Source organism: Heloderma suspectum, chromosome 4, assembly GCF_057233095.1.
Source record: "Heloderma suspectum isolate Gila_16-S chromosome 4, 16-S_ref, whole genome shotgun sequence".
Taxonomy (NCBI): domain Eukaryota; kingdom Metazoa; phylum Chordata; class Lepidosauria; order Squamata; family Helodermatidae; genus Heloderma; species Heloderma suspectum.
The window spans coordinates 203,497,051-203,520,554 of NC_139461.1; the positions used below are offsets into that span (position 1 = coordinate 203,497,051).

At 44.5% G+C, this 23,504-nt stretch overlaps 1 protein-coding gene across 1 annotated transcript in view; it reads right to left on the minus strand.

The window, feature by feature from the left end:
- Positions 1-23,504, minus strand: part of LOC146347971 (calcium-activated chloride channel regulator 1-like) — a 48,849-nt gene that overhangs the window by 17,138 nt on the left and 8,207 nt on the right. The window contains exons 3-9 of the mRNA XM_084848217.1: positions 18,061-18,211; positions 16,996-17,104; positions 16,498-16,666; positions 11,775-11,996; positions 5,566-5,790; positions 2,935-3,112; positions 343-449 (exon numbers count right to left, since the gene is read on the minus strand). Of these exons, the coding sequence (XP_084704343.1) occupies positions 343-449; positions 2,935-3,112; positions 5,566-5,790; positions 11,775-11,996; positions 16,498-16,666; positions 16,996-17,104; positions 18,061-18,211 (1,161 nt within the window). The remainder of the gene's footprint in view (positions 1-342; positions 450-2,934; positions 3,113-5,565; positions 5,791-11,774; positions 11,997-16,497; positions 16,667-16,995; positions 17,105-18,060; positions 18,212-23,504) is intronic.

A 23,504-nucleotide genomic window follows, 5' to 3' on the forward strand; every position in this document is an offset into this window, starting at 1 on the left:
GCTACATCTAATAGGTAGAAGCAATTGCAAGCCCAGCACAACAACAGTGCAAGTAAGCTGCCATAAACAACTGAACTGGCGGCTAAATTTTGAAATGTTGTTTCAGCTCTACCAACCAATCTGCCTCCTCAGCCTGCCCCCCTTCCCCTCCTCTGTGAATTCCTCATGGATCCCTCCTTCTACAACAGTAGGAAATCATGGACTGTGCAATTAATTTCACTCTATGTTGTTTTTAATTTTTGTTCAGTGCCTAGTAATTTTAGGCATACTACTACTACTACCACCACCACTAACAGCAACAACCACAGACCCCTGCTCCCTCCAAATTTTTGAATTCCAGACCTGAATAGATTGTTGAGTGATATCTCCACTTCCTGATGAAATTCCAGTGAAAGCATCTAAGAGGCCGTTGGAATCCAAACTATCGGTGGCGGAAAACCGCAAACCTCCTGCAAAGTGATTGGAAGGATAGTTAGAATAGTCTGCCAGCTGGAATAAAATATAATGCATAGTTGTATTGTTCCTAGTTATAGTGTATCCAAGTGGGGTTGCACAAGCATGGCTTGGATAGCTGGGTGAAGTTTTTTTATGTTGAGAACTGTGCACCCAACTGCCCACTGCTGCACATATCTATAGGTGGATCAGAATCTATGGCTTTTGTGAGACTAGAATTGTTTTCCTGTAGAGAGGAATGCAGTAAAATGAATCAGAATCTTTCATTTACTCAGTTCCTGTAAATCAAGTCATTTACAATTTGCTAGACTTCAGATATTTAGAAGAACTTCTATGAAATTTGAAATTTTATGTAAGGATTCTGAGAAGTATTGGGGAAAACCCACACATTTAAAGGGGAGGCTGAGGACAGACAACCCAGCAGGCCCTGCAATGGCACTGCAGCCCCGGCAGTGGCCCAAGGATGCCGCCTGGTGGCTCCAGGCCTGCTTCTTCCCATTGCATGAGGGATGCTGCAGTTCCTACCAATTCTCCCTCCCGCACCACATCCCACATAATTAACTGAATTTTGGGGGGTTCAGTTAGCGCCGTTCACCAACAGAACTCTGCTTGCAATAATTTGGATCCAGTTATACTGTGTTGGTCTCTGATTCCATCAATGCTGGTAGACTTGGGCAGTTATACGCTGGGAAAGAGAAAGGGAGTGGGAATGTATAGGGCAGGAAAGCAAAAGAGAGATCTCATCATTTGTTGCAAGTGAATCTATATGTGAAGCACAGAGTGCTCTGAATTACGCCATATTAACAAGGGGAAAAAATCAGTTAAAATCCTGGCCCCTATCTTAAGAGCGTTGTTTTCCTGATAAATATTACTGCAGATGTGCAGGAATTTAATACCAATATGTTTTTAAGTCTCCGAGCCCCGCTCCGCTGCTCTAGTGCAGGTTCACAAAGGGGTCCTCTCAGCCAGCCCCCCTGTGGATGATGGTGGAGCACCACGCCAACGAGCGGGTGGTTCTTTGCTGTGCAGGAGGGAATGAGGCATGCCGATTCCTCATGGGTGGCTACTCACTGGACTGCAGTTGTCGCAGACGTTATTTATGTTTTAAGCTTTTGTTTTCTCTTCAGATTGGAGGCATTGCTGGAACGCAGACACATGCATTAAACTAATATAATTGGGTTCCATGGGTTAAAGATGAGTGCTGTGTTTTCTGCTTTTCAGAAAATGGTTGTGTTTTTATTTATTATTGTATGTATTTAATCCTTGATTGTAAGCTGTCTTGGGAACACAATTTAGTGCCCCATTCTATAGTCAAGAAAAAACAGCTTCCCCTGAGTTAAGAAGGACACCATTGGATCCTTCATAACTGTAAGCCCCTTGTAGTGGGAGGGGACCTGTCATACCTTGTTCTTTATAAAGTATCATGCACACAGATGGCAATATATCAATAAATAAAGTAAATACATCAATAATATCTCTCCAGTACTACCCATCAATGGCACTATTTTGTACTGACTACAGAGCAGACAGAAATGTTCACCCATTAAACTCAGTAGAAGTGGGGAGACTAAAAACTGTTCCCTCCTGTTCCACCCATTTCGCAATGACAGAATATAGGATTTGGAGTAACTCGGCATCCCAGAAGACTATAAGCAGTATATAAACTCCCAACAGGGAGATCATAACTCAGATGATGGGACACATGGCATGGGGCTATGTTGCTCTGGCTTCTGGCTGTGCACATTTAAGCACAGAAGAGCAAACTCTTGTGATGAGAACTATGAAAAACAGGCACTTTGCTCAAAAAGGGACCACTTTGCACAAACAGCCTGGCCTCAGAACAAATGTTGCTAACACTTGTCTTCCCAGTATTCCTACAGGAATTCTCCCTCAGGATTCCAGATATGAACATCCAGCAGCAGCACCCACTCTACCCTACACCTGGGAATGTAAGGACAAAGCACCGTACACAGATAAGATGGGAAGAGGGTTCTATGCTACAAAAGAGAACTGCTGCCACAAACACTGTGGAAGGGCAGGATTTAAAAACTTTCCCACATCACCATAGTTCACCAAACCAATTTCGGGGGTGGCTGGGCTGCTTATAAGTGTAAAACCCCCATGTCAGGAGGTCTGATCGGGGATCTCCCACATTTCTAGTATGGCCCTTAATTTGTGGCCTTGGACAAATCAATAATCCAGCATTGTTTCCAACAGTGGTCCACCAAATGTTTCTTGGACGCTTACAAGCAGAGCATGATGCCAAAAGTGATCCCTGTTACTCAAAGGTATATTGCTCCTCAACTGAGAGGTTCCATTTCATTATCATGGCTGATAGGAGAGGTTCCATGGGTGCATCAAGGAGGAGGACCAACTGTGTGGATGGGCATAATGTGGCAGAAGGCCTGGAGTTGTAACATTCTCACTTTGGGGGAGGCACCAGCTGCCATTAATACTTTAATATTGTGGTTACTCACTTACCTGTCATATTTGACAATGTTTCTAGTTCTTTTGCAGCTTTTGGCCCCAAAGCAATGGTGTGAATGATAGACCCACTACTTTTGACTTCACCAAAGCAAGAGTTTATACCTCCATCCTCTCCATCTGTCAAGAGCACAATTTCACAGCCCTCAGTACTTTGATACTTTTGTGTAAACACCTGTATAGAAAAGAACATTTATATTTGAGTAGCAATATTAGAACACATAACATAGAAGCCAGAGGAAGCTGTTTGGAATTAGAGTGTAGGAGAAACCTCTACAAAGCTCTACAAGCATCAAATATGGGTGAGCTAATTTCCCACTTGGAACAGAAGCAAATTTGGTGAAATGGCTGCATATCTTACTGTTGTTAAGGAAGTGACAACATATCCTGCTTTTCTATTTTAAAGATAAAGAATAAAAGGTTACAAGATGGCCTGAAGCAGTCTTTTAAATAAGCCTACACAGAGTGGTTATTCTATTCCTCTCCCAGCTGCTGTACAACTGACACTTTCTTCTAGTCTCAGAGTTAAAAGGGAGAGAAGGCAAACAGATTCCACAGCATTACCAGTGTTCATAGAATATTCTCCTAGGGGAGGCTTGTCTGGTATCTACTTTAGTGTCATTTCAGCCCCAAGTAGACCTTTTTATTTTTTGAGACCTCTTAAAAGCTTTTAAACCTCCCTTGAGCTGAAAAGGCATGATGGGTCCATCTTAACACAGGTAAGAACTCATTATCAAACCTACTCTGTGGCAGTAATGGTGGCAAAGAAGCAACACTGCTACACTGTTGCATTATTGCAATGTTATCCAGTGGAGTTTTTCTGAGTGGTTTCAGTAATATTAGATACTGTTCCACTGGGTGGTGTAATGGAACCCTGGGTGGCACGCTGTCACACAGCTTTGCAAGGCATTTTGAGGAGACAATTGCTTGGATCCGCCATGACTTAGATTCCATAATTAAGGCCCATCAGTCTGTGAAAACATCAAGAGCACTGTGTGATCCTGTGTTGATGGGTAACTTTAAGTTGGTTCAGCTCAAGAATGTGGAAAAAGTGGTTGGCTGAGTTCAAGCAAACACTTTTATACTGCCCCTTGCCCCTCATGGCTTATTCCGGGGGCGGGGGGCAGGGGAGCTGGTAAATTCCTCTTTAAGCAAGGGGATAGTCACAGCCTCCTTAAAGAAGCCTTCTTTATATCCAGAAGATTTTAATAGTTATTGGCAGGTGGCAAATGGCTACTTACTGGGCAAGGTGCTCAAGCATGTGGTTGCCAATCCAGACTCTCTTGAATGAAATGTATTTTTTAGATCTATTTCAGTTGGGGTTTAGACCTGGGTTTGGCACTGAAATCACCTTAATCACACTGTGGGACAACAGGGCAAACACAACTCTATTGATTATCTTTGACTTCTCAGTGGCTTTCAATACCATCAACCATGGTATTCTTCTGAAAGGGTGAGTTGGGTGTGGGTGTTTCTGCTCCTTGGTGTTTCCTTTCCTGTTCTAGCTCAGTGCAGGGCTCCCAGGGGAGACTGGGTTGCAGCAGTGGTGCTACCTGGAAGGGCTGGACCATGTCTGCAAACTCAGGTTGAGGGAATGAATTAGTAAGTCTGCACCATGCCCCATCTTTAAAGGCCTATATTAACTTCCCTCCATTTGATTACTAATAAAATGTATCTTGTGTTCAGTGGCCTGCCCTACACAGGGAGCAGATTATTTGACTCTAAGCAATTATTATTCAGATGTTGGGTGAACCAAACATTTTACCCCAAGATACTGCTTTTGTTACTTTTGTTGTCACATATTCCCAGTACTTTCAACAGCAATATTTTGCTGAAGGAAAAAAAGTGATTTTCTTCCCGCCTAGCAATAATCAGTTATGATATTAAGTTCATTATGAAATATGATTGCATTGTCCTTACTTCCTGGGAGTAAGTCCCATTGAACCCCAGGGGGCTGACTTATAGGTGGACTTGTATAGGATTGGGTACCTATTGGAAATGCCTGTGATATCATTGGTGAGGAGTAAAACTCCACTAATGCCCTTTTGTGACCTTTAAAAGCTTTTTACTGTAATTTTCAGCAGCTTTTCAACATGAACACAAGTGGCCTTGGATCTAGTGGAGGTAAGAGGTAGATCTGCACTCTTCAGCTGTTGCCACTGAGAAACAATCAAGATGCGGGAGGAAGATCACATTGTATAGCAAACCTAAACCAGACAAGCATGGTCAGATGACATCACTGATTTTTCTTTGTTTTTAAAGCTCCTAGTGTCCCATTATACAACAGTGTCATTATAAAATTCCTATTGGCCCACTACACAACCCTGACCACTTCTCAGCTAGGAACACTCTTCTGCCACCAAGTGGCAACCTCTGGTAGGAACAGCCTGCATTTTTTCCATCCACTTTCTTGGATGTTTAGCTATTGACTTTAATACAAATACAGCTCCCTTGTTAATAGCTGGATGTCTGTTTCCTTTTTGTAAAAATTCCCCCCAAACAAAAAAAGGTAACCAGTTTCCTAAGCTTTCTAATAATAGAACCCAACAGCAATGTTCATAATTGGAAAAATAAGACTGAAAATGAGAAACATAAGAATAGAAGTGTCTGGAAAATGTTCTCTTTCACCTGAAATCCTTTGCGTACTCCAGCACATATGTTAGTTCCTCCATCAGCTGTAGTAGGCAGATAGCCTGTAAGAGTTCGGCGCACTGTGTCACTGACAACCTGTTGTAAACCAGTCTTAGTTGTTGCTGCACTATTGAATGTGACAACTCCAATCCAGGAACCCAGTTCAATGATCTGTAAGATGTATAGTTCTGCAGCTTGTTTCAGCCGACCAATGCGATTATGCTGCATGTGAAGAAAGGGAATGGGGAAGCATAGTGTTGTACGTGTGTTCCAGGAAAGACAGCAAAGAAAAATGACTGAAAAGGTTATGTTCTTAATGATAGATTGTTGTACTTGGGAAAATTCACATTGATAAACTTATGTTAATAAAATATAAACAAATCCATTCAATTTATGAGTATCCTGAATAACCTCATAAGAACATAAGAAGAGCCATGCTGGATCAGTCCAAGGGTCAATCTAGTCCAGCATTCTGTTCACACAGTGGCCAACCAGCTGCTCACAGGGAACCCACAAGCAGGACATGAGTACACCCCAGGAACCGGTGTACATAGGCTTACTGCCTCTGATACTGGAAGTAGCATATAGCCATCAGAACTAGCAGCCATTGATAGCCTTCTCCTCCAGGAATTTGTATAACCCCCTTTTAAAGCCATCCAAATTGGTGGCCATCACTACATCTTGTAGTAGTGAATTCCACAGTGTAAGTATGTGCCATGCAAAGAAGTACATCCTTTCATCTGTCCTGAACCTCCACCAGTCAGCTTTATGGGATGACCCTAGGTTCTAGTCTTATGAGAGAGGGAGAAAAATGTTTCCCCATCCACATTCTCCACACCATGCATAATTTTGTACACCTCTATCATGTCTCCCCTCACTCATCTTTTTTCCAAGCTAAACCATCCCAGCTGTTGTAACCTTCCCTCATAGGGGAGTTGCTCCAGCTCCTTGATCATTTTAGGTGCCCTCCTCTTCACATTCTTCAGCTCTACAATATTTGTTTTTAGGTGCAATGACCAGAAGTGTACACAGTATTTTAAGTGTGGTTGCACCTTAGATTTGTATAAGGGCAGTAGAATACTGACAGTTTTATTCTCAATTCTGTTCCTAATTATGCCTACCATGGAGTTTGCCTTTTTTTACAGCAGCCACACACTGGGTTGACGTTTTATAGAGTTGTCCACCACAACCCCAAAATCTCTTTCTTCGTTAGTCACCACTAGCTTAGATCCCACCAGGTTATACTTGAAGTCATCTATGTTGCTATTTGGGGCACAATCCATGTGGAAGCTTTCCTGCACATGCCCTATTGAAATGACTGGGCAAGAACACAGTTCATTTCAATGGGATTTGTTCTGGAGAAAATTCTTGGAGAGACCTCATCCTATAACATTCTTTTCATTATTATTTTTTGCTTTACAAATGTCTGTATGTTATCTGCTAAACAAATATCAACTAAATTTCAGAATTTTGAATTAGCTATTTTGTTTTTATTTGCATAGGAGTTGTTTAGTTAATTTTGAAGATTTATACTCTACCTTTCAATCAAATTATTCCTCTTTCTCTTAGGGCAACATGCAAAAAGTGTGTGTCATTTAAACTGCTGACTCATTATTCTCAATTCTTAACCAGTTTCAGTTTTGCTCTGTGCCTTATGTAGCTCTTTCTAGCTTCTGTAGAATTTTCCGTACAAGTCCTTTGTCAGTGCTATTGGATGTGACTCTGATGGAGTACATCACAAAAGAAGAGAGGGGCCACATAGTTACTGAAGAAGGCTACTATTGAGTTGTGGGGAAACGAGAGGCTGAGTCAGGGCTGAAGTATACAAATGCAGACAGCAGGTGCTAATGATATGATTTGCCCATATTGAGTGCTGCTGGACACTTTCCAGGTACCCATCATGCCCCGACTGGAGAAATCCTCCTCAGAGGAGGAGCTAGAGGCCTCAGAAGCCCAGGGTACCCCAGACCAGGGACTGCCACAGAAGACTGTGTCCTGGGAGGGGGGGTTGTAGGACCATCCCTGCTAGGAGAGAGGGATTCTGCTGCTGAGGCAGATGCTGAGACACCCCCTGACCCCCGGGGGCATCATTGCCTCAAGCAACAGACTAGCAGGGCTCCTGTGCAAAGGAGTGCTCAGCTCCAGAAAAGGTCTCCTCGGGAGACAGCAACTCCTCAGGTGTAGGCTCTGGAAAGGGAGCTCTGATTACTACAGATGAGCTCTGGGTGGTGTTCAGCTGGTTTTGGGCTAAAAAACCTTCACTAGAAACCCAGCCAGTGTTGGAACAGCTTGGTCCATCCAGGCTCTGCTGTGTACCTTTCCTCCTGAATTGTGCCCTGTGAATGATACTCTGTTTACTAAGTCTGGACTGTGTAATGTATCTCACTGATTTACTGTGTTTGATCTCTTGCTTGTTACCTTGACTACTGCTGCTGCTGCTTGATCTCATGCCTGTGTTCTGACCTCTGGCTGGCTTTTGACCAATCCTGCCTTAGCCTAAACCTCCTTGGACTGAAACCTGTGTGCTTGACCATTTGCTTGCCAGCTTCACTATTCTGTTGCATCGCTCTCTGTATCTGCTTGTGAACAGCCAAGGCTCAGTCTCAAGCAGGACAGTGCTGCATTATGGAATCAGCTGCTGCATCAACTATGCCCATTCCTTGAAACATCAGATCTGATTATTATGACCCATCCCTTATTTAATTATGTATTTATTTTTCAAGAATTGTTATTTATTTGCTTATTTATTTTACAAGCTCCAATAAAATATCTGAGTGAACGATAAAAAGGGGAAATTACAACAGCAACAAAAGCCCATGATGACCCATGTCTTCGCTACATCTTGATTGGACTAGTGTAACATACTTTAGCAGAGCAGCCTATGAAAAGGGTTTGAAAACTTCAGCTGGTTTAAAATGTTGTGGCTAAGCTGTTGGCTGAGGCTGGATACTGGAGGCACATTACTCCACTGTTACAACAACTGCATGAGCTTCAAATTTGTTTCTGAGCCCAATTCAAAATGCTGGTTATGACCTTGGAGGAAGCAATCCTACCGGGATAGGCGGCCACCTCCGAACCCAGAGGCAACCGCCTGTCCAAGGCAGGGCAGGAGAAGCGTGGAGGGGATCGTCCCCTCCGCGCTTCAGCCACCCTGCATTTGCAGCTAGACAGCTGATTTCGGCTGTCTAGCTGCGGGAAGGCGGAGCGGGGGAAGCAGCTGCCGGGCGACACGTTGGATGTGTCATACTGGCATTTCTGCCTTCCCTGCCCCAGAACACCCCCAAGAATGCCCTGTTTTTGCCGCTCCACACTCTTCTTCTGAGCGTGGAGCACAGGGCCATTCTGCGCTGCCTATGAGGCAGTGCGGGAAGGGGGGGGAATCAGTTCTCCAGGGACCGACCTCGGAGCTCAGGCTCTGAGGTTGGTTCCTGGAAACCGACATATCCTACGGCTGCCTAGCCGTTAACTACTGGCCATAGGGTTATGTCCTTAAATGCTAAATGGCTTAGGGCCAGGATAACTAAAGGGCTGCCTTCTTTGATATGAAACTACTCATGTATTATGACCTGCCAGATGAGCTCTTCTCTGCATCCCACTAATGTCTGAGGTGTGGATGATACAAATTCAGAAAAGGGCCTTCTTAGGGTTTGCACCCAGGCTCTGAAATTTGCAGCACAATTTACTGCACAAAATTTGGTTTAGTGTTTTAGCTGGCTGCAGTTTTTAACTTCCCTTTCTGTAATTTGAGATAAATGATTTTATGTGATTTTATCGCAATTGTTCTGATTTATTGTTAAGCCTTGGGCACTGAATATGGAAAGGCGAGATAATTTTTACTATATAATAAAGCAAGCAAGCCCCGTGACAAAAGCCCCCTGCCTCAATTATCACGGAGTAGCAGTGCCCAATCAGTGCTGACTGGCAGCATATTGTAATTCTTTTTTGGAGACGGAACCTACACTGTGATAACTTCTCTCCTGTATTAATCTGTCACTGTAAGTTGATAAATCTCCATATTAACATATCTGATCAGGTAGAGCAAAATAAGCCTCAGAATTTCTAACATAATATACAACTTATTATAGAGATGCTGGCTGGATCTACACTTACTGCCTTTTTTCGCTTCCAATGAGGTTTCACCGCCCGCCTTTCACACTACACAGTAGCCGCCTCAAATTGGAACTGGAATTTCCCACTTCCGTGCTCCAGCTTTCAATACCCTAATATCCCGGTATTTCCCCTTAATGTGCTCTGATTTTCGCCTTCGCTACCATACCTGGTCATAGTCCCCTCCCCCACCTGTCCATATACAGCAGTGTTTGTATTTGCCTCCTGTCCTCAATGGCCCCATGCCTTCTTCCGGCTACTGATCGCATAGCTTCCTCAGCAGCCCCTGTTTCCTCAGCAACAAGCAAAGGGCTGGATGTGCGCGCACTTGTCTGATCTCAGAAGCTAAGCGGGGTTGGCCCCGGTCAGTAGTTGGATGCTTCCTGCACTGAGCAGCGGGTTATTCTATCCCTTCAAATGAGATTAACTTTTACCCCCTCCTATTCCCCGCTCCAGATGTTTTTTTTTTTTAAATTAAGGCATTATCCTCACAGAATCGGGGCTAGGGATGTCAGAGAATTCTGCCATGGACTCCAGTGAGGCCGGATTCTTTAGAATCTGCCCCCCTGAATCCATGGCAGAACGGCCTCCCGCCCCCGCCACCCCGCGGATGGAGCTTAACTAGGGCGGATGTGGCAGTGGCTGTGGCAGCGGCGGCTCCGGCTGGTCTCCTGGCCGGCCGCTGCTGGCCTGCTGCAGCCGCAAATGGCCACTATGCCATTTGTGTGGCTGCCTTTACCGTGATAGGCTATGTAAGTATTTACGTAGCCTATCATGGCAAAGAGCAAGGGAGCAAATGGCGTAGCGGCTGCCATTTGCGCCCCTGCTCTTTGCCGTGATAGGCTACATAAATACTTACGTAGCCTATCATGGCTGCCTGCAAGGATGCAAATGGCAGCTGCTATGACGGCTGCCATTTGTGGCCGTAGCAGCCCGGCCGTGGCCGGAACTTCGGCTGTGGCTGGCCCCAGCCGGTGGCTCCATGGAGCCACTGCCGAGCGGAGCTGGCCGGGGAGGATTCCAGGGGGAGGGATGGAGCGCCTCCCCCCCACCACGGATGCCCTGGCGTGGAGCCAGGTAAGCCTTTCGTACGTCCCTAATCAGGGCTTCTCCACAATGTTTTTTTTCTAATTCAGGCATGATCATCCAACATTCGAAGTTGTGAAGCTTCACAAGTTCGAATCTTCAAAGATCATGCCTGAATTAGAAAAAAAAACATCGCGGAGAAGCCCCGATTCTGCAAGGATAATGCCTTAATTTAAAAAAAAACCATCCGGAGCAGGGCATAGGAAGGGATAAAACTTAGTCTCATTTGAAGGGATAGAACAACCCCCTGCTCAATGCAGGTGGCCTGATTCCCAGGCAGTCGCCCATCCAGTTATTGACCGGGGCCAACACTGCTTAGCATCTGAGATCAGACAAGCGCGCGCAGGAAAACAGCAGGAAAACAGCACAGCGCTCGAGTGTGAACTGAGCTCGCACATTCGATGAAGAACGGCAACGGGGAAAATGGGTGAGTGTGAATAATCATGTTTTAATGCAAGAGCGTTTAACCTGATGGGACACCGAATTCATTGCGATGGCGGGCGCAATGTAGCTCAGCCTGCTGCCTCAGTGTTGACATTTGTGTTGATTATTAACATTAAGGATGAAATCCTATCGCAAAGACCATAAGTTTCTGAACTTAGTGGCTTATGGTCATCCAATGCAGAGCGGGAGGAGTGGTGGAGGTGAGCTTCGCCTCCCCACTTCTCCCACTCTGCAGTTTCGCTGGGTGGGCTTTTTTGCCCATCTAGCTGGGGCATGTTGGACAGGGGAGGGAAGGAGGTTAGAAAGGCCTCAGGATTACTCACATTCCAGCCTCTCCTTTCCCTGCCCCTCCCTGCCCATTGAAACATCCCCTTTCCTCATCCTCCAAGGTTGGGTTCCTGACCTTGGAGAGCAGTCAGTGAGGTTCTTTCCACACCGGCTGCGAGGAGGCAGAGAAGTGGGTTTGGACATGTTTAACAGCCACAGGATTGTTCCCCCTTTCCATTGTTTTGGAGCTATCTCATTGTATGGAAATATTTCTTCTGGAAATGGGAAAAAAATAGACTTACCTCACGCATACTTCCAGAAACATCAAGAACTAGACATACAACTCGGTCCTGTGTCTGCAGCAAGGAGATAATGGGGTCAGGTGGAGGAGCACTTAGTGGAGATGAGCTAGCATAGTCAGCAGAGTCCATAATTACTTCCCAGGTGCTTCTGTGGTTGCATAGTTTGTTCTGCATATTTGTTGCTTTAATATTGTGGTTACTTTTGTCACAGAACTGAGTAACCTAAATAAAAGGTAAGAAGAATATTTCAGGACTACAACCTTAACAGGAATTCCTACTTTATGATGGCCATGCCCACATTATAAAATGATGGTGCAAATGTGGACATCCTTTGCTGTACAAAAAGGGCTTCAGAGGCTCTGAGTATTTTTAATTCTAGGCATACTTTATACTCAGCCTCACAACAACGTAATGACAAGTGTCTCTAAAGAGTCTGTCCCAGTTTACCCACCGAGCCCAAATACGTATTATGGAAATACATATTAATAGCAAGCTCAGTTCTCTACGTGCTGGTCCTTATGTAGGCAAGATGGCACATGAGGGGGTATCAGCAGGTTTGTGGGGAACCCCAAGTTTTACAGAAGTACAAAAAACATTTAAAATGAAAACCCTAAAGGGGGGGGGGCAAAATAACACAATGAATACTGAGCCTACTGAGTGAGCTCAGAATGCTGATCGACTGTTGGGAGGGGGGGATGGAATGGAGTGTCTAGAACCCTGAACAGGAGCACTCCACACTGCAACACTTTGTTGCAGGTCCCACTTGTAATATATAGAAACCAGTTCCTGACATTCCATCACACTCTAGTGGGACCAAGCAGTAGGACCCAGAATGGGGCTAGGCAGATAGCAGCAGAATTGATTTTCAATGGTTGGAGTTACTGGAGGACACCAAGACAAAACGTATAACTTCTCAATGCCAACTGAATCACTTTCCTTTCTCCTTACAACTGGATAGCTGTCATTTGTTTCAATGGGGAAAAGAATTAGGAAACGGTATTGTGAGAGCAAACTATGCCTTCCATCCCAGATGGTGTGTGGCCTGACCTTCACTGAGACAGAGGGATCCTGCAGAGGGATGCACCCAGCCTCCAGTGGACCTTGTAATATAAAAGTCCCCACCCCTGAAGATGCCCCACACACATCATAATGACTAATAATAACTATTATTAGTTCTAATATAAAAGGCCTTTTATATAATGGAGATTCCATCTCAAAGAAGTTTAGCAGAATGCTGTGCTCTATAAAGAAATTACACCTTTAAAAAAGAGGGGGGTTATATCTGCAGTAATAACCTAAAGCTGCTATAATTTCACCACAAGGCAGGGAGGGTCAGGCTGCTTCCACACTTAGGGATGTCAGAAGACTCTGCAACAGAAGCAAATAAGTTCAGGTTTTCATTAATCTGACCCACGGATTCTGCAGCAGACCAGCTTTTCCCATGATGGGAGGATTCTGCAACCTTGTGGACTGGTTTCTGAATTTTCCCGAATGTTGTGCAAACGTCATAGAAAAATAGGCAAAATTTTAAAAACCCAGCCAACAATGTGCATTTCCCCCATAGGCTAAAGTGTGAAAATGCACATGGGGGGGGGGAATTTACACATTTTCATATGTGCAAATTTGGAAACACATTTCAATTCCGTGGATGGCAGACAATGGAACGAAAGGTGCCTGACAATCCGCTAGGGATGTATGAAAGTCATTTACCTTTCCGCGGATTCTGTTCATGGGGGGGGGGAGGTGTTCCATCCCTCCCCCCGGAATCCTTGATGGGGGGAAGGTGATCCGGTCCTCCACCCCGGAATCCTCGACGGCCGGCTGTACTCCGCAGTGGCTCCGTGGAGCAGCCGGCCAGGCCCAGGCCAGGACCGTCCGCAGCCGGATTTCCGGCCGCGGAGGGCTCTGGGTAACAAACAAACAAACAAACGCGCACGCAAATGGCGGCAGCTACAGCCGCCGCCATTTGCGTTCCTTATTTTTCTTTGTCTTAGTCTACGTCAATATTTACGTAGACTAAGACGAAGAAAAGAAAGGGGAACGCAAATAGTGCCCACTACGCTATTTGCGTTCCCCTTTCTTTTCTTCATCTTAGTCTATGTAAATATTGACATAGACTAAGACGAAGAAAAATAAGGAACGCAAATGGCAGTGGCCATTTGCGTACGCATTTTTTTTTTTAAACCCAGACGTGATAGGCTACGTAAGTCTTTACGTAGCCTATCACGTCTATGGGGGGGGGGAAAGAAAAAGACGAGACTGCAAATGGCAGCGGCGGCAGCTGGTCGGAAGACCAGCCGCCGCCACCAAAGCCGCCACCAGAGCCACCGCCATCCGGAACATCCGCCCCAGGTAAGTCTCGTCCCGGGGGAGATCCATGGGGGCGGGGAGGGGTGGCAGGCCGTTCCGTGATGGATTTCGGGGGGCCGAATGCACTGGCATTCAGCCTCACCGAGATCCATCGCGGAATTCTCTGACATCCCTACAATCCGCGAAACACGGACGGAATGGATTTACAATGGAAGAGAAATGATTTGGTAGGACTAGGAGCTGCGCATCTGGAGGCATCCCCAGGCAGTCACCAAGCTCAACTTGGGAAATGGTACTCCAGCTAAAACCCTTGTACACTCCCTGTGCATGAGCAATTTCAGCATTTCTCTACACCACAAAGCTAAATTTCCTACGTGATTTCTTCAGCCAATGCTGTACTAAGGAGGGATTCTAAGTTCTGGTGCCTGATATTACCAATATTTTGTCCAATTCTTACTTTTAAATGTCTTGTTTGCTTATGTGAATTGCATTGTTTGGCTTATATTATTACACAGATATCAGCCCCCTTTATGCATTATTCATGTGAAGGGATCTCTGTGCAGTCCTCTGAAGCCATGCTACCATTTGTTCACATGGAGCCCCTTCACAAGAGTAACAGGTGAAGGGGGCTGTTGTAAATTACAAACCTTCGGCCCCTCCCACTACTGAAATGCAGCCCCCAAGAGCTTCTCCAAAACAGAATTCAGCCGTTGGGCTGAAAGAGGTTCAGCATCCAGGTCTTAAAGAGTCAGCCTCAGCCAATGGGCAGTATCCAATGGTACTCCAACATAGAGTAGACCCATTGAAGTGAATGGGCCTAATCTAAGTAGGTCTGCCATTGGATACTGCCTAACGTCTCCCCACCCCACCAGCAATATTGAAATAATAGGATTGGTCTACTGTACAGAATTTGTCATAAAAATTAGAACAAGACCCATTAGTTCATATAAATATGCAATGTTCATCCTCACCCACACCTTGCTTTCTGAGTTGTTCTCTCATTTCCTGGTAGAAGGAACTCTGAAGGGAGCTTAGGAGCAACTTTCTCATGTTTCTTTCAGCCCTGCCAGCTATTTGGAACATGAGAGACCTGTGCTCCACTTCCTCTAAGCACCTTTCCCACTGGGCTGTCACAGGAACCACTGGGGCAATCCCCCATTTCCCAAAGAAAGGGGTACCTGGAAGTGGAGCCTCACCAGTGTTGACAGGGCTGAAAGGAGGATGAGAGAACTGTATACCATTGCTGCCAAGTGTGTCTTCCATCAGGAAATGGGAGATTGCCTCAGAGAAACAGAAGTCTGACTAGGAGCATCTCTACACCAGCCTAAAATCCCGCATTTAAAATGAGGTTTTCTGCTTCCATTTTAAATGCAGGATTACAATGGACTCCCTTTACACGTGCTTCCTTTCCCCTTCGTTTTCCCCCTTATCTGAGTCTTCCACATGTTTCATTATGCAGCAGCTAGATGGTGCTGTGGTCTAGCTCCTCTTATGGCGAGTTTTCCTCTTTTCACAAGGGAACTCAAGCGGAACTCAAGTGCTGTAATTTGATAGCTCATTATCTCAGATCTTTAAAAAAATGGAATAAAGCTCATTTAGTGCAGGAGATGCCCTGGAGGTTGAGGACGTCATCTAAAGGACCTGCAAACTTCGTGAGTAATCAATCTCAATAGCAGGATTAAAGCTCCGTGTGAAGAAGCCCGAAGTGACAAGCTCACATTAAGCCAGAACTGAAGATTTACCATCATTACACTGGACACTGCAATATCCAATGTGTGCCCAGCACAAGAGGGGACAGGGGAAGCACACAAGTAGAAAATACAGAAATGATGTAAAAGTGGCAGACATGCCCTCAGAGTCCCTGGAAACTTTGCCAGTGCCCACCAGTCAGAGATCGTGCTGGCATCACTAACCATATGCCTCTTGCTTGCAACAAGAGAGGGGCTAAAATAGTGAGCTAACAGCATGTTTAAATAGAAATGGGCATGAGCTGGATCTCATAGAAAGATTAATAATAATTAAAACGGGGGGAAGAATTAAAGCTATAGCAGAAAATGGAAAGGAAGAGAACAACAGGATGACTAGTAGCTTTAGAATGCCGAGTAATGGAACTGACAATCAAGAAAAGCTGAGAGAAAAAGAAAAATTTGGAAGGTTATAGAAGAGGAAAAAATAGTAGGAGAAGGAACAGTATGAAGAATGAGAGAAGAATGAATATCTGTGATCTTATTAGAGAAATAATCAGCAAAACCTTGAGGGATTTTGGATTAGCTGCAAGTGTTCAAACTACAATATCTTAAAACCATATTTAATTTGACAAAAACTGGGCATGGGCAATATCTTGTATTTTTGAAGATAGAGATTAGATCTGAATAAATCTTATAGCTTCTTGACTGACATTAGTCATACTTACTGAAGAGAGACTTTGCATATACATTATAGATGCTGGAGTAGTTTGTTTTTTGTCTGGAATAAATTGGCATCCAGCCTCATACAGCTGAGTTCGGTGTTCAAATTTGCAATTTCTGAATGTTCCTTTGCTAATTTGGAATTTATATTGACCAGTGACACCAGCTGAGCATCTAAACAGTATTAGAAACAAATATAATTAGCCAGTCAAAAGGTCAAGAAATGATAACACACGGCTATAAAAAACACTATATTGCTTTGGATAAAACATCTCCATCCAAAGAAGAGAAGAGTCATTACTAACAAGTGGCTGATCATGTTAATACATTTAAGCTACAGTTATGCAAAGTTGTGAAGTTCCCCATACCATTACTGTTGGAGCAAAATGCTCTCTATACTACTGCTTAATCCCCTTGACAGGCATTGACACCACACCCAAAATAACAAAATAACAAACATCACCTGTAAAATATTTGTTATAGAACTACTTTTAGAAGGGTACCTTGTTGCTTCAGCCTTTTTTTCTCCAGCAGTATAGAAAGGTGCATCACTGTTATATTCATCAAAGACCCCCCATCTGAGATGAGCCCACTCATGGACAAAGACTCTGCCTGTGGTAAACCAATAACAGCCCTAACTGTAATACAATTATTTAATTTACAATATAAACAGTGATCATAATACCCGACCCTCCCCGCTGCAGCCCAGTCACAAGACTGCTATGCTATAGCAGAGACAGCCAACTCTTCAGTATGATGGCTCCTATGCCTTTAATAATTGTGCTACTGAGGTAATTTTGGAAAGTGCAGCTATACTTCTATTGTTCAAGAGAAAGATGCATTTTTCCTTGGCTGTGTACATTTTACATCAATTGTTAATAGCTTCAAATTAAAGTGTGAACAGCAGTGCACTATGTGGAAGCTTTACACTTTAATCCCAGTCATGAACAGCCAGAGACATTTGGTTGCTTGAGGCAAAGAACATAATGGTGCCCTTGATCACATCCCATGTACAGAAGCTCAATGGACTAGCAGCTGAATCTTATTTCAACACTGGAAACAGGACCCATCTTCCACTGCAACTGAGTGGAGCAGGCTAGCTTAGGGCGCACAAAGCAGGATATGTGCAGACACAGCTCTGTGCTCCAGCACCTCGCCACAGTTCCCTGCTCACAGGCACCTGCAGCCTGAGGCAGCCATCTCAATCTGCCTAATGTTAGGGCTGACCTGGTAGCATGTAGTCTGAAGATACGTGATACAGTAACCTTGCTGAAACTAAACAAGCGCAGGTCTTGACCAGCTAGCTTCAAGAAGATTGCTTTTATGCCTTGAAAATGAACTGATGAACTTAACCTGGAAATATTGCTACTTCCTATGTAAACTTAAGACCCTTTAGATTTTAAACTAAACCTATTAGTTTAGAGAGATTACTGCATAAAACAAAGAGATTTGTGGTTTCTCGAGATGTTTCTTATTCTATTTTATTATCTTTCAAAACCTTGACAATTTAGCATTTTAATAATTCAAATTTCTGTTTGTATTAACTGGTACTACCTGGTACTACCTACCTCGTAATCCATAAACATCAAGTAAATTGTCATTTGTCAGGAAGTTAGATGTAAAATGAATGTATCGTCCCTTTTCCCCACACCCTCCATACTGCAAGGTGTAGGGATCATCTCCATATTTCAGGAAAGGCTCTGCCACTATGACATCAGCCTAAAATAAAATAGGACCTGGTTTAAAGATCTCCAAGAAAATAAATTACAAGTACTTTAAATGGCAATTTTTGTTGTGGCAAAAAATCTCCTAGATCACCATGCGTGATGTCTGTTGTGGGGCTGGTGGCTGGATATGCATGCGTGCGGTTGCAAGCACACATACATACACACTTTTCACACACACACACACACACACACAAACATACACACACATACACACACACACACACACACACATATAAACATACTTGAACAGGAGTTTTTGTCTGACAGAGAAATCTTCTAAAGCAGCTGGGATCCCATCCTTCCTTTGAGTAAATAGTTATGTAATCCATGGGACATGCAGCTGAATACTATGAATTTTAACTTAGACAGAAGTCTCAGTGTTAGGGTGGCCACTTGTGAATCGCCAAGAAAGAGGGCAAAAGGGGACACCAATTTGCAGAAAATGTGCATATGCTAATTTATATGTCTAGATGCAAATTTAGAAATAATTATTATCATTTAGTTAGAAATACAGTACATCTCAGCATAGTGTAGAAAACTGTGACCAGGCGACCTCTAGGCCTTGCTCAGTCTGCTGTCCAGGTACTTTTGATGGGCAATTTCCAGACCCAGATATTCCTTCTGAGGGTTCTTTATCTTTAAACCACACTTAAACTGGACAGCCTTTCAAATAGAGGATGCCTTCAAAACAGAGGACAGGCCTCTGGCAGCCCTTCAAACAGAGGACTGTCTTCTGTGAAAGAGGACACATGGCCACCCTGCTCAGTGTGTTCAGGTGGGCTGTCATCCAAATAAGCGTACATAGTATTGGAACCGTACTGTAAGTAAATGTACTGTATATACAATGCTAGAACTTAAAAGGGGGCCTGCAGGATCAGACCAAGGGTGTAAACTAATACAGCATCCTGTTTACAACAGTGGCTATAAAGATGCTTTCTGGAAGTCCACAAGCAGGACTTGAAGGCTACAACAGTCACCCACTGACTGTCCTTCCCCCAACTCCCCCAGCAGTTGGTATACTGCTTTTGCTTGAACCTAGGGCCTGTCTTCATGGATGATTTGCTGCAGATTGGGTCATGTTGAGGTCCTTTGTGGCACAAGACGTTATGGTCAGTCTGCAGCCATCCCAGAGTTTATGTGTGGGGAAGCTGCATTTCTGCAGAGTAAAGTACAGAGTAAAGTACTTTTACTCCCTTGTTTTTCTTTAATTCAGCACCCCTGTGGTTCAGTTGTTGTGTGCCCATCCCTCCGCTTTAAATTCAGTATGATCAGGCATTCCTAGGGGTATGTCTTTCACCTGGCCATGACCACTGTAACCTAGGTAACTTGATGAACTAGCCTACCTTTCCAACTCATCAAAGTGCTAGAGTGCTCTTCTGTGCCTTCAGAATTGCGCTAGGCTTCCTTTTGGCCAGTGGGAGTAACTAGCCTCCATTTCCCAGCCTGCCTCCGTTGAGAGCCGTGATTGTGCGCTTCTCTGATGCTTGTGTAACTTTGCCGCTTCTCTGATACCTGTGTAACTTTCGCTGCTTCTCTGCATGGAGGGAAAGGGCTGGCTGGAGTTGCCTCCCTCTGCTAACACTGCTGCTCTCTCTGCTGGCTGCCTCTTCTCCCTCTCCTGTGTTCTTTAGTTTTCACCATATTGCCATATTGATACAGCTAAATACCAGGGCTACAGGCTCCTGCTCCTCCAGCCACCTCCTCTCACTAGATAGGTGGTACTTGAAACAGCGTGGCTCAGATTTTCTCAATGGGAAAAAGATGCTACAGATTTTCAATGGGGGGAAAGCAGGCAACAGAGGCTGTAGACAATGGGAGAAGCAGCTAGATCCTTGTATTTACTCCCTGGAAGTGCACAACTGGGGTTTTATGAGTGGGCAGCAGAGGCTGCAGACTGATGCTTGTCGCTTCTCTGTTGCTTGTGTTACTTCCTTGCTTCTCTGATGCTTGAGGGGAGATTGCCATCCCCATCAGGAAAACCTGTCAGTGCAATCCTTCTTGATGGTATGCTGTCATGTACTGCAGACTTTGCTTTTTCAGGGAGAACTGGCCAGAGCAGAAGAAAGGGGGTGGGAGCATAAAGGGGAAAAGGAGGTGCAAGCAATAACTCCCCGAGTGTTTGCTGGAGTGGAGTGAAATTGCACAGGTGGGGATCCCTCATGGGGATCCTCCAAATGCTGTAGCGGAGGACAGTTTTTCCATGGAAAAGTGAGCATTTCATTCCCCCTATCCACCCATTTTCCCCCATTCCGCAGATACCTCTGTTCCTTTAAGATTTTATTTTTGCTTTGCATATTTTTGGATGTGAACATTTTCAGAATTACAAACAGGGAGCTTTTACTCTTTCCTTTGGGATCAAACAAATGCGCATAAGCACTTCATTGCAGTAGCGATCCACCGCAGTATCAGGATCAAGGGAGGCTGTCATTGACAGCAGAGAAGCCTGTCATTGTGAGCAGGGAGAAGTGGCAGGAAAGGGAGAAAGGGGGTGGGAGCTCTACCTCCCTGACCGTTGGCTGGAATGGAGTGAAATTGCGCTGGTGGGGTACTCTCATGGGGAGGCTTCAGATGCTGTCAGGGATAATAATGTGGTAGCTGGGATGGGGGGAGCTTGGACAGGGGTGGGAAACAAGCCTCTCTCGTTGGTTGAGAAGCCCCTGCCCAGTTGATGATGTTCAGTTCTACTCCCCCACCTAACCCAGAAGTATGTTGCTTTCAAGCGCTGTGTGACCTGTGAAAAGTGGATTTTTAAGGGATGGTTGTTGTTGTTTATCGGTCAGTCGCTTCCGACTTTTCATGACTTCATGGACCAGCCCACACCAGAGCTTCCTGTTGGCCGTCGCCACCCCCAGCTCCCCCAAGGTCGAGTCCGTCACCTCCAGAATATCATCCATCCACCTTGCCCTTGGTCAGCCCCTCTTCCTTTTGCCTTCCACTTTCCCTAGCATCAGCATCTTCTCCAGGGTATCCTGTCTTCTCATTATGTGGCCAAAGTACTTCAGTTTTGCCTTTAATATCATTCCCTCAAGTGAGCAGTCTGGCTTTATTTCCTGGAGTATGGACTGGTTTGATCTTCTTGCAGTCCAAGGCACTCTCAGAATTTTCCTCTAGCACCACAGTTCAAAAGCATCTATCTTCCTTCGCTCAGCCTTCCTTATGGTCCAGCTCTCGCAGCCATAGGTTACTAAGGGGAATACCATTGCTTTAACTATGTGGACCTTTGTTGTCAGTGTGATGTCTCTGCTCTTCACTATTTTATCAAGATTTGTCATTGCTTTCCTCCCAAGAAGTAAACATCTTCTGATTTCCTGGCTGCAGTCAGCATCTGCAGGAATCTTTGCGCCTAGACAGACAAAGTCTGTCACTGCCTCCATGTTTTCTCCCTCTATTTGCCAGTTATCAATCAAGCTGGTTGCCATAATCTTGGTTTTTCGAGGTTTAACTGCAACCCAGCTTTTGCACTTTCTTCTTTCACCTTTGTCATGAGGTTCCTCAGCTCCTCCTCGCTTTCAGCCATCAAAGTGGTATCATCTGCATATCAGAGATTGTTAATGTTTCTTCCAGCGATTTTAACTCCAGCCTTGGCTTCATCAAGCCCAACACGTTGCATGATGTGTTCTGCATACAGGTTGAATAGGTAGGGTGAGAGTATACAACCCTGCCATACTACTTTCCCAATCTTAAACCAGTCCATTGTTCCTTGGTCTGTTCTTACCATTGCTACTTGGTCATTATACAGATTCCTTAGGAGGCAGGCAAGACGACTTGGTATCCCCATACCACCAAGAACTTGCCACAATTTGTTATGATCCACACAATCAAAGGCTTTAGAATAGTCAATGAAACAGAAATAGATGTGTTTCTGAAACTCCCTGGCTTTCTCCATTATCCTGCAGATATTGGCAATTTGGTCTCTAGTTCCTCTGCCTTTTCTAAGCCCAGCTTGTACATCTGGCAATTCTCGTTCCATGAATTGCTGGAGTCTACCTTGCAAGATCTTGAGCATTACCTTACTGGCATGTGAAATAAGTGCCACTGTTCGATAGTTTGAACATTCTTTGGTGCTTCCCTTTTTTGGTATGGGGATATAGGTTGATTTTTTCCAATCTGTTGGCCATTCTTGTGTTTTCCAAATTTGCTGGCATATGGCATGCATCACCTTGACAGCATCATCTTGCAAGATCTTAAACAGTTCAGCTGGGATACCGTCATCTCCTGCTGCCTTATTATTAGCAATGCTTCTTAAGGCCCATTCACCCTCACTCTTCAGGATGTCTGGCTCTAGCTCACTGACCACACCATCAAATCTATCCCCGATATTATTATCCTTCCTATACAGATCTTCCGTATATTCTTGCCACCTTTTCTTGATCTCTTCTGCTTCTGTTAGGTCCTTGCCATCTTTGTTTTTGATCATACCCATTTTTGCCTGGAATTTACCTCCGATGTTTCTAATTTTCTGGAAGAGGCCTCTTGTCCTTCCTATTCTATTATCTTCTTCCACTTCTGTGCATTGCTTGTTTAAAAACAATTCCTTATGTCTTCTGGCTAACCTCTGGAATTTTGCATTTAATTGGGCATATCTCCCCCATCACTGTTGCCTTTTGCTTTCCTTCTTTCTTGGGCTGCTTCCAGTGTCTCAGCAGAAAGCCATCTTGCCTTCTTGGTTTTCTTTTTCTTTGGGACGTTTTTTGTTGTCGCCTCCTGAACAATGTTGCGAACTTCTGTCCATTGTTCTTCTGGGACCCTATCTACTAAATCTAGTCCCTTAAATCTATTCTTCACCTCCACTGCATATTCATTAGGAATATTAATGAGCTCATATCTAACTGATCGGTGGGTCTTCCCTATTCTCTTTAGTCTGATTCTTGTGCAATAAGAAGTTCGTGATCTGAACTACAATCAGCTCCAGGTCTTGTTTTTACCAACTGCATAGATGTCCGCCACCTTTGGCAACAAAGGATGTAGTCAATCTGATTTCGGTGTCGACCATCTGGTGAAGTCCATGTATAAAGTTGTCTCTTAGGTTGTTGGAAGAGAGTGTTTGTTATGCACAGTGAGTTGTCTTGGCAAAATTCTATCAGCCTATGTCCCGCTTCATTTTGTTCTCCCAGACCATGCTTGCCTGTAATTCCAGGTGTCGTTTGACTACCCACCTTAGCATTCCAGTCTCCTGTAATGAAAATAACATCTTTTTTTTGGCATACTATCCAGTAGGTGCTGCAGATCCTCATAGAACTGATCTACTTCTGCTTCTTCAGCATCTATGGTTGGGGCGTATATTT